Source organism: Protomyctophum bolini (assembly GCF_963924005.1).
Source record: "Protomyctophum bolini genome assembly, chromosome: 17".
In the NCBI taxonomy this organism is placed as follows: Eukaryota; Metazoa; Chordata; class Actinopteri; order Myctophiformes; family Myctophidae; genus Protomyctophum; species Protomyctophum bolini.
Window position 1 is genome coordinate 6,224,770 of NC_137878.1, and position 12,068 is coordinate 6,236,837.

Below are 12,068 nucleotides of genomic sequence, written 5' to 3' on the forward strand. Positions count from 1 at the left end.
CTGGTCTCTAAACTGCCTCCCCCTGGCCAGCCGGGGCGCCTGATGGATGGGAATGGAACTGGTTGGAATAACGTGTTCCTTCCATGTGCTACGTCCAACCAGGGAAACTCCCCCCTGTCAGGTGTAAAGGAGCAACTTGGACACTCAGGCATGAAGGAAGCATGAGTTCAAGTCCGTTGCTCTCCCCAGGTTGACGGAGGGTGTGTAGAGCCCAGGATCACATTAGATAATTGACACAGGGGTGAAAAATGGGTTACAAAATCGTGGGATAAAAATTATAGAGAAAAAAATAATAATAACACGTCTTCTCTTCAAGACCAAGTGTAATTTATGCGACAACTCCAACAATGGATAATATAGGCAACTTTGACGATGGACAGTGTGCCACTATATTTCCATACTCCCTCCAGAGGCCCACAAAATCTGCTATTTTTATTATTTGAATTGAAATCCTGAATATTTTTTTTAGCTATTTTTTAATTTAATTTCAAATGCATTCACCGGTATAGTTATAACTTTATGAACTCAAATACAAATACATTGGACATTAAAAAAAAGTCAATAACATTTAAATGCTAATCATTAAGCTACTAATATAGACTGAAGTAATTAAAGCGGTTCATGTTTTACTGTATGTCATTATATTCTGATATTAACCTAAGGGCCACATTAAGTAAAGGTGGGGGCCCCATGTGGCCCCCGGACCGCCTATACTCCATGCTGCTCTGAAACACATGAAGCTCTCTTTGTGTGGTTAGACATTCTACAATCTCTACATGGTGCTATACTGGAACATCCCACGGTCACATCCTGATGGTTCAATGATAACCAGGTGTGTGTCATTTACTTTGAGTATACATTTCCTTGAGTTAAAGTATGTATACCTTTACGGTATACTTTCATTATGTTTTTTACACTTGTTGTTTGACCGGGAGTATCTATACTGGGGCTGAGTGCTTTGTCCACCTCTGGTTACTGACTGACTTCAGAACACACACACGTGGACCACTAACTGTCCTGTCTGTCCACCTCCATGGCCTTTTCAGAGCTCCCAGACCAGACCACATGGAGCTTTCTCTTTCTTCTCCCTCTCCTGCTGTGACTGCATGGTTTGTGGAAGATGGATACAGTGTTGCATCTTTTTGTTGTGGCCGAAAAGGCTTACTTCAGGTTGAGAGCTCCTTCCTCGTGTATCACGGAGAAGAATAAAGATAGGCAGATTATACCTCTGAAGGTATCTAGGCTGGCGTTTGGAGACATGGTCTGGCAGCTCGCCTATAGCCCATTTTGGGGGCGGGAACCCCTTTTTGGTGTTTTAAGTATTCTGTTCTGCTTTAGCTATTGAAAAATATCAGATCTACAAGCACATAGCGTGCCACTGAGTGGCGCACTACGAGCTTGTAGGTCTGCTGTTTTTGAAAAGTCGTGAAAATGTGGCATAAATCTTTGAATATATATTTCAGAGCGAACATTTTTAACTAAAATATTGGCTTCTGAGGGGTCCCTGGAACAACACATTTTGAGATGGAGGGGTCCGTGGCCCAATTCCGGGGGTCCTTGACATGAAAAAGGTTGAGCACATCTGACATAGAAACTTGGATTTTTCAGAAATAATTTAAGATTTAGAAGCCTTTTTTTTATCGACCTCCGTCCAAAATGCATGGGCTAGCTGGCACTGCACTGCATGGCAGAATGTTATCTTGTGGTGAATTGCCCTTTATTATGACTAGCGATTGTTACCACGTGGCTAGCAGACAAAATGCAGCTCCAACACTGTATTATGAAGACATGTACTGTATACATTCAGAAGATAAGCCGCTTCGGCGGTGGTGAAAGTACTGTATATTTCCAATTCTAGTCCATATGGGCCCAGAACAGAATTTTCACTAGTGAGGGTCATTCAAGGTGGCAAATGCTATCATGTTTTTTTGAAAAGGTCTATATCCCTAGATAATATTTCAACATGATAGCAGTTCCCAAGTGGTAGGCTATAGCTTAGTTGCAGTTATCAGCCTTCAAAGACACCATAACTATAGATTCACAGAATGAAAAATAGCCTAACTAATGTCATACAGAGGGAAACATGAAGAATGATCTGTCTTTCACGCACTTTAACCAATGAACATCATCATAATCATCACTGTCATATATCAATATAAATGTTTCAGTATTCATCATCTTCATCATTATCGTCACATAATCAATCAGTTTCACTTCAGGTTTTGTAGCTTGCACATTTCTGCATGTGCACTTTAATTTGTTGGCAAGGCAGGAGCAATCTGAAAGCTTGCAGGTCCGTACACACTTGCAGATCAGAACGGGTCAGCGCCATATATGGAGCGTATCTTGAGTGTACAGGGTTTGATGAGGTCAGATCAACATATGGAATGTCAGAACAGGTCAGCTCCATATGTGGAGATCTAATGGTGGGCGGGGGCAGTGTATTGTATATACATGGTTTGATGAGGGCCCAGGTATGGCCGGGCCTTCATTTTCGGGCCTGTTGAGAACTCTAGTTTTCACCGGCTGCACTAATACCTTTGCGGCAGGCCCGTCTAGAGTTTAAATGGACAGGTATCAGTCAAAAGGGAGACAACGAAGAGGAAGGACGGATGGGGAAGGATCGACATATGGAATGTCAGAACAGGTCAGCTCCAGTTTTAAATCTCCATCTCCAGGTGATGATCCTATAGTCTTCTCCATGTATGCCTATCCAGGGTTTGATGAGGGCAGTGTCGTGATCTTCATATATGGAGACGGCCATATATGGATCGTGTCACAAGCTGGCGTGACGGACTGATGGCCATATATGGTGGTGTGATGTGTCACGAGGAGAAACAAAACACCACATTCCACTATAATCTTTGGCCTTTGTTGGCAGGCGAAAACATTCAGTGGTAGCATTCTGGTTGGATCAACATAACCAAAGTCATATAGTCCTCTTCTGGTTGGACAGCATTTTGAGTATGACCTTGACCTTGCTCTCTCTTCCGAATAATGTCCACAAGGCCTACAGTGACCTTCGTGATGTGTTAAGTCCATTACCCACCCAATGGCACAGGGATCTGATTCTTATTGAACATGAAATGTTCAACATTGATGAATCCTTGTCTTTTAGAGGGGAATCAGAGGGGACGTATAGTTTCATAGCACATCGAGAAAAGAAAGGTTCAAAGTTCCCCAAGGCATTGAGGGAATTTCGGGATCTTCAGGATCTTCCTCCAGTCTGCTGCTCATGCTCTCAACCAGCTTTCGCTGACTCTGCACACGAACCGTTCTGGTTGGGAAATATAGGACTGTTGTCACGTGTGCTTCTACAGCAGCATGTTCTTGTTCTTTGTATAGGGCCATATACTGTATATACAGTATATGTGCCTATTTCCAGGCTCCATCAAGCCATCCATCAAGCCAACTACAGTATGTGCTATCTATGGTTGTTGGGTCCAAGCTTATCGGTATTCCAGTGATCATGCAGTACATCCCTTGTGTCTGCTTCAAGACTGTTATCAGTGTTTGCCATGCATAATGTATAGAGCTTCAATCAAATCACAGTACAAGTACAGTACAGTACAGTACAGTACAGTACAGTACAGTACAGTACAGTACAGTACAGTACAGTACAGTACAGTACAGTACAGTACAGTACAGCGAAAACTATTTTTGGTGAGATGCGAAAATACTTTTCGCTATGTGCTGTACATTGACAATGAATCTCATCTCATCTCATCCTCTGTCAAAGGCTTCTCAGATGCCAGGATTGAGTTATATAATATGCTGACCAGATTAGGGATATTCGGGTGTGGTGGAGGTGTAGGACTGCTGTTTCCTCAGATCTTTCCAGAGGGCAACTGATCATTTCATTTCAATAACTAGTGACTGCTAAGCCCTCAGGGACATCTTGCTAGGAACCCCAAGAGGGTCATCTGTTGACATGGTGTCCACGACCGGGACATCCTCAGCTTCAGTTGTGCGCATGAAGACTTGAAAGTAGCCAGACCAGACATGCTTTGATTCCTTCAAGGCTTGCTTGCCCCAGGATTAAAGTCATCAAAGGTTACATCACTTAATTATGACAAGACATTCTTTTATGGACATCAAAACAGACTTAGACTGTATACTGTAACATCCTTCTCAATAAAGGTAAAGCAAAATAGCTATTTATGGATTTCAGCCTAATTATTTAATAATTTATGCAAATATGCTAAATGACAAAAGGTTGAATAATTTAGTCATGGCAAGATATGAATTTCAGGACATGTATAGACTCAGAGTCTAAGAGAGACTAAGATAATCCTTGACTAAATTGTGAAAAATGTAGAAGTAAAGTATAGAATTGTCCTATATATCCACAAAATCCTACTTTGCATATAATGGGAGTTAATGGGGAAACAATGATTGTCCCAAAAAAGTACCGGTATTAAAGCTATTCATTTGAAAATGCTATCATGTCTCAAAGTACATACCCAACAAACAAAATGGTAGCAAAGAGGTTTTGTCCCTCACTTCTGGTCTGGCCCATGGACTATTCGTAGCCCTTACTCAAATAGCCGCCCTGTAGCTAATAACAGCCCTGACACCATTTTGCGTAATAAACGCCTCGTCCAAATGATAGCCCCCGTCCGTATAAACGGACCATGAATAAAGAATATAAATAATTTGAATCCACCATTAATAACTCATCACTTCAATATGTTCTGGGAGAACATTACAGTCCAAATGCACATTTTTGCCAGCAAAATACGTGTGGAGTTGTCATCAACTGAGGGACAGCCAGTGGACAGAAGAGCCAGGCATGTCTGGCTGAACAACAGGGTCACTAAGTTGCTGTTATGTTTCTGTTTGTTCATTCATTTTCATTCTTACTGTATTGCTTGTTGTTCATTATTGTTGGGATGTTTGTTGTTGTCTCTCTGTGTGCATGTGTACAATGTTGACATTTGTTTTGTTGTATGTATACGCTTCGGCAATGTAGAACATATTTATCATGCCAATAAAGCCGAGAGAGAGAGAGAGAGAGAGAGAGAGAGAGAGAGAGAGAGAGAGAGAGAGAGAGAGAGAGAGAGAGAGAGACGGTGACTGACAGATACAGAGATCTCCAAAAGTAATTTTTTGAACATGGGACTTTTGGTATTTCTACATTGATTGATTGAAACCTTTATTTGGGTTTATTTGAGGTTCTCCCTCATTTTCAATGCTGACGAGATTACATTACATACATTATATAAAACAATTTAAAGACATGCAGTTTATATACACAAACAAATCTTCATGTAAGGCAAAGACATATAGACAATGAGACAAACATAAATTAAAAACAGTTACATATTGAGGTAGGGAGGTTCAGAAGCAGGTTGTTAAATTGACCATAGGATATTGGGGTATTCATTTTCAATGTTTGCTGTAAAGTGTTCCATGTGGTTGGGGCATCGAAGCAAAAGGCTGACTTTCCTAGTTCGGATTGTATGGATGGGACCTCTAGTTTAAGCCATTCACTACATACATATAGCGATATTGCTGCCTATACTTCTTCCACCACTGATTATAAGTGGCTTCAGCATTGTTCTTTAATTGCCTCTCACTAAACTATATGGGATTCTGTAAGGTAGAAATGTGTGTTATTATGTGTGAGAGGTACAGTAGTCAGCACTCTCTATTGACGGTAGATATCACGATATGGCAGAATGCGTGGAGTTGGTTAAAATAAAGCATTATAAGCCAGCGCCTTGCAGGCTTTTCTTAAAGCATGTAATTATGAGATTGTGGGTATAGTTCATGGCCCTGGAATCACGAGATGAGGTTAATCCATTCTGGGCGGGAACCCCTTTTGGTGTTTTAAGCATTATGTTCTACTTTAGCTATTGACAAATAGCTAGCTCGTAGCGAGTGCCGTGCTATTATGAGCTTGTAGATCTGCTTTTTTTTATCGCAAAAATGTGGCGCAAATCTTTGATTACATATTCTTTCACAGCGAACGTTTTCAGCTTTGCTTCTGGGAGGGTTGAGTACCACTGACATAGAAACATGTTTTTTTTCAGAAAACGGTCAGGATTTAGAAGACATTTTTTTAGAATCTGATCTCGGTCTAAATGGGTTAAACGGGGAAAGGCGAGGCGATTGTGCCAATTGTGCAGATAGTGAAAGTTGGCAGGCTGCGAGGTGTTGACTGGGTAAGTAACAAATTGCAAGCTTCTGGAGCGACAGACAGACCAGACCAGACCAGACCAGACGCAGCCTGCAGCCAAACACAGTCTGTTAAACAGCAGGAGTTGAATCACTGAGGCGGGATTGAGACGATATACGGGATGTCTTATACTTCTATTCACAAATATGCTTTATTTGCTGCCAGCAAGGCCGGGGGAAAATAAATAATACAAAAAAATGACGTGTCTGTCACGTGTAGTGTATACTGATTTGAATGTAGTGTAATTATCGTCCGTCAGGCTGAGCTTATACTGGCTTGCAGCTACAGTATAGGCAGTAAAAACAACGCTGGAGACAGAGCGGCCGCTCGGGACCAGTGTTGTTTTCGTCGACTTAAAACTAAGACGGAAAATGTTCGTCGACTACCTTTTCTCACTGACGAAAACTGAATGGAAACTAAATGAAAACTAAGCTATTATATGGTGACTAAAGCTATAAAGACTTGATTGATTGATTGAAATATTTATGTTTGCAGAATTACAGTACATTTCAAGCGCACACTCAATACAAAGACTGTTAACTGTGAGTGGACGACCCAATTAAGCATTACACTTGTTTACAAGTAAGAGTTACAAGAGTCCACCATGTTCAATTCATCAAAACATTTAGAGACGTACAAATAGACACCTCTATATAGTCAAAGAACAGAATAGGAATTCATCATAAAGGAAGCAAAAAGGGAAAAGAAACATATACAGTGAGGGGAAAAAGGGGTGGGCGGTTGGCGGGGGATTCAGATTTTTACGGGGGCCAGTTTCGAATTGCAGCCGTCCGTAGGTGCCCTTTGAGAGCGGTTTTGAATGAATCAAGGGATCCACATGTCTTAATGACTGTTGGTAGGGCGTTCCACATTTTGGTGGCATTGGAGCGAAAATAATTTAGTCCCTTGTTTGTGCCGAATCTGGGTTGTACATGGTTTGTTGCACTCCCTCTGGTGTTGTGGGTGTGGACTTCGTTGACATTAAGGAAGTATTTAGACAGGTACATGGGTATCTTGGTGGTGTATCGAATCTTGGGGACCAGACCCATTGCAAGATGCTGTACTCTGTCGTCGACCCTAAGCCATCCCAGCCTGTCAAAGTGGGCAGGGGTGAGGTGGGTTCGGAGGGTGAGGCCAATTAGGAGCCTGACCAGTTTGTTTTGGGAGGTCAGGAGCCTAGTTTTAAGGGACTAAATATATTGACAATTCCGACAACACATAAAAACTAGACTAAAAGGTTAGGGAGGGACTAATGGACAAGAGATCCAGTATAAGTCATTTTACACTTGGTTGCGTGCTGAAAATAACATATCTACAAGCTCACAACGTGTCACGCTGCGACGTGTTGTGAGCTTGTAGATCAGCTATTTGTGTAAAATGAGCCATTACTATTTACGACGGCGTCAAGGTCCGCCAAAATACATTGTAGTCGACTAAATGAACAGTAGAATTAGTCGACTAAAATCTTATGACATTAACTTAGGGCTGTATTTTGCGTGTCTTAAGTACCAGGTCTTATTCCCTAACTTGAGTAAACTAAAGACCTGGAGGCGTGATCAATGCTCTTTGGCCACTCAGAATAGCCAAATGGCATTGATTACGCCTCCAGGTCTTTAGTTTACTCAAGTTAGGGAATAAGACCTGGTACTTAAGACACGCAAAATACATACAGCCCTAACTTAAAGTCACATTTAGTCAACACTAAAACATTCCAGCTGACAAAAATGTGACTAAAACTAAATTAAAACTATTCAAAAGGCTATGACTAAAGCTATAAAACAAAAGATGTGCCGCCTAGATCAACACTGCACTGAAGCTATACACGACGGCATCATTGCACAAAGGGACATCAATCCACTCAATGCAGCAGTTTGATCCTTGTGTAGCTAGCCTCAGTTAAACATCCTGTTGACATTTTGCACGGGGGGGGGGGGGGGGGCTGCTCCATTCACTGCGTGGCTTTAGTTAGTCCACAAGCTTTCACTGTGAAAGAGAAATGAAAGGATATGCGATACAATAAAAGGCCTCTTACATGTTGCCGCTGCTGGAACAAGCCCCAAGGTAAGGGTATCCCTTCACAATAAAAGTGAGTAGGGTGTCTGATGAAAGAGCTTCCTCATTGACTAATGCCTCTGTTGTTATACGCGGCTTCCTGTTTGCTCTGTGTCTGTAGCTGTCTGCGCTTGCAGCATTGTGCTGCAAGCAAGTCAACATTGCATCGGAGCGACTGTGGCTCCGGAGGTATAGGGCAGGTCGTCCAATGATCCCTGGGGGTCGGCGGTTAGAAATCCTGGCTCCTCCTAGTCCTCCCGTCCACATGTCGAAGTGTCCTTGGGCAAGACACTGAACCCTACAATACGTCGCCTCCAATGAGTCGGTCGGTGTGAGCTCGCCACCGTCGGTGTGTGAATGTGGGAAGTGAGTACGCTGGCGTCGACTGTTCGCCGCTTCACCTCCCAACGTATGAGTGAATGAACCATTGTAAAGATTCACCTCCCAATATATGAGTGAATGAACCATTGTAAAGATTCACCTCCCAATGTATGAATGAATGAACCATTGTAAAGATTCACCTCCCAATATATGAGTGAATGAACCATTGTAAAGATTCACCTCCCAATGTATGAATGAATGAACCATTGTAAAGATTCACCTCCCAATATATGAATGAATGAACCATTGTAAAGATTCACCTCCCAATATATGAATGAATGAACCATTGTAAAGATTCACCTCCCAATATATGAATGAATGAACCATTGTAAAGATTCACCTCCCAATATATGATTGAATGAACCATTGTAAAGATTCACCTCCCAATATATGAATGAATGAACCATTGTAAAGATTCACCTCCCAATATATGAATGAATGAACCACTGTAAAGCACATTTGAGCACTTGGAAAAGGAGAAAACGCCACGTAAACATGTTTTGATCCAGTTAACCTTTTATTGTTTCCCCAAGGATTGACACAGTGGCTATCTTAACTACAACATACGGTATAGAAATTATCCTTGTATATATATATAAAAAAAAGACAAAATAATAAATTACATTGTTATACAATCCTTTAGAATTCACTTAGAAATGTAACCCCACAACAAATAATTTCATATACAGCACATTACATCATCACACTACAATATATGAACCTATGTTTTTTTTTTAATACAATATGGAAACTTGAAAAAAAGAAAGAAAGAAAGAAAAGGTAAACACACATTATAAACAACTCCCGGGTCTCTGACTTTTACATTTGCAGGACGATAATGTTACCGCTCACTGAAGTCTGAATGGCATAGCAGGTTGTATGGACTAAAAATCCTAATTTTTTTCTGAAAAACCTATGTTTCTATGCCAGTGGTGCTCAACCTTTTTCATGTCAAGGACCCCCAGAATTATCTCTAATTGGGCCACGGACCCCCATCTCAAAATATGTAGTTCCAGGGACACCCCCGGCCCCCCCACCACCACCCCCAGAAGCAAATATTTTAGTTAAAAATGTTCACTCTGAAATATATATTCAATGATTTGTGCCACATTTTAACGATTTTTCAAAAATAGCAGACCTACAAGCTCGTAGCACGCCACGATCTGCTATTTTTCAATGTTTAAAACACCAAAAGGGGTTCCCGTCCAAAATGTGTTAATAATGTTACTGAAGTCTGAATGGCGTAGCACAGTGGTTTTCAACCTTGTTCATATCAAGGCCCCATTATTCTTTACGGCATTTGAGCCACGGACCACCATTTGATGATATTTAGACTATAGCTGGCCAAGAACTAGCAAATGTTGTTATCGTTGGATAGGATTTTGTCCACAATTCCTCTCTCCAATTACGTAGACTAAACAATGATTGTAACTCTTGAGCGTAAAATGAAACCAAATGGACCCATAAGGGTCCATTTGGTTCCATTTTACACTCTCAAAAGTTAGAACGAAAATACATTGCATGGATTGATGCAGGTTTACACTCTCAAAAGTTAAAGAACTAATGGTGTCTTTCTGTGTGGCGTTTGAATGTTCTCCCCGTGTCCCCTGGCCAGCCGGGGCGCCTGATGGAGGGGAGAGGAACTGGTTGGAATAACGTGTTCCTTCCACGCGCTATACGTCCAACCAGGGAAACTCCCCCCCTGTCAGGTGTAAAGGAGCAACTTGGACACTCAGGCATGAAGGAAGCATGAGTTCAAGTCCGTTGCTCTCCCCTTGTCCCCCATATATGGGGACTAGGTTGGTGGAGGGTGTGTAGAGCCCAGGATCACATTAGATGATTGACACAGGGGTGAAAAATGGTGTCCATTTGGTCACAAACTTTCCATTTCACTGGGGACCACCTTTACCCCTCAAGGACCACTGGTGGTCCCCGGACCACTGGTTGAAAACCACTGCCATAGCAGATTGTATATACATTTTTGCGTAAAGATATGTGTTGTTTCTTTGTTTTACATCTTGTGCTGCTTGTCTGCCCATTATCTTAACATCTCATTCAGCTGCATCAACAAGTCCTCACAAGTATATGGCAAACCAGCTGCTCTGCGAAATCACTGCATATTCCTCTGTATATTAAGAAAAAACATTGTAAAATAGTAAAAAATCTCATTGTTCATTTTTAATTCCAAAGAGCGACATGTGTACGCTCTTCAGAGTTAAATGGATTTTACTGCGTAGAAAATAGGTCGTATGAGTCTATGTTGTGTGCGTATAGTCTCGCGTTACCATAGTGTTGCCTCTCGCAATTTCCAAACGCTTCATCATACAGTCTGGAGCAACGGAAGAGCTTGTCATGAGTAAAATATAAAGCGGAAGTGGAGACCTCGCCACGTCCATTTTCTCTTTACACTCGCGCAAATTCATCCTAATATAAATAGAAATCATCTAAACATATATAGCTTGTTGCTTAGCAGAAAAAAAAGAAAGCTCTATGAAAGATATTTTAAAATATATTTCCGTTACTCTGATTTCGGGAGGTGTAGTTCCAGACTCTATATAGCATTTGGAGATTGTGGAATAGTTGTCTGGTAACTGGCAACTGCATTGCTGTTGGGCCCAGGTTATGTACAGGTAGGTTTTCCTTTTCCACCCTACCTGGCGGGTAGTTATGTAATGTTCACCTCGTGAATGATATGGAGTATGGACACATTCACCTTGTTGTATCCCTGATTCAACGGCAATAGAATGAGGACAAACATTCATCTCATATGTCTCCGATTTAATGCAATTAACTATCATTGCGGCAGGTATAGGATTATAGAAAACCAGCCCAGGAGTCCCTATAGCTGGCCTGGCGACAGGAGATAAGCTATAGGGCTTTATACTTCTTCTTCTTAAGACTGTTCCTCAGCCCAGTCTTCAGGGAGTCCAGCTTTCCTCTGCTCCTTATTCCTCCGTTTGGAGGAGCGGCTTTGGTCTTTGCTGCCGTGCCCCCCTCCTCCTCCTCCTCCTCCTCCTCCTCCTCCTCCCTCTGTCTTGTGCCCCGAGGAGTCGTTCTGCTGCCTGGAGTAGCGTTTGCACTTGCACGAGGTCACCACGGTGATCTTGTAGGTCCGGGAGCTGCCGTCCTGGCACTGCAGCCGGATGCGCTGCGTGCGCGTGCGGTCGATGACGCAGCGCCACTCCTGGGCGTCCCGCGCGCTCCAGCGCTTCCCCGACGACGACGGCGGCGGCGGCGCGCCGCCGTACGCTCCGTTAGTGGCGCCGATCCAGTTGGGGAGCAGGTGGGAGGGCAGGCACTCCCCGGCGCACACCAGCTCCTTGATGGGGTTGATGCTCGTGCACTGGCCGTCCGAGATGTACTTGGTGGACCTCAGCTCCCGACAGCCGACCTGACTCTGAGTCAGTCCACCTGGACGGGAGGAGGAAAGAGGAACGTTACAATTCATACATGC

General features: G+C 42.6%; 1 protein-coding gene across 1 annotated transcript in view; it reads right to left on the reverse strand.

Annotated features, from left to right (window-relative positions):
- Nucleotides 1-11,289: 11,289 nt before the first annotated feature.
- LOC308332250 (sclerostin domain-containing protein 1-like) overlaps nucleotides 11,290-12,068 on the reverse strand; it is a 2,119-nt gene continuing 1,340 nt past the window's right edge. Inside the window, exon 2 of the mRNA XM_080788026.1 lies at nucleotides 11,290-12,025. Coding sequence (XP_080644152.1) covers nucleotides 11,508-12,025 — 518 coding nt within the window. The 3' untranslated portion in view covers nucleotides 11,290-11,507. The remainder of the gene's footprint in view (nucleotides 12,026-12,068) is intronic.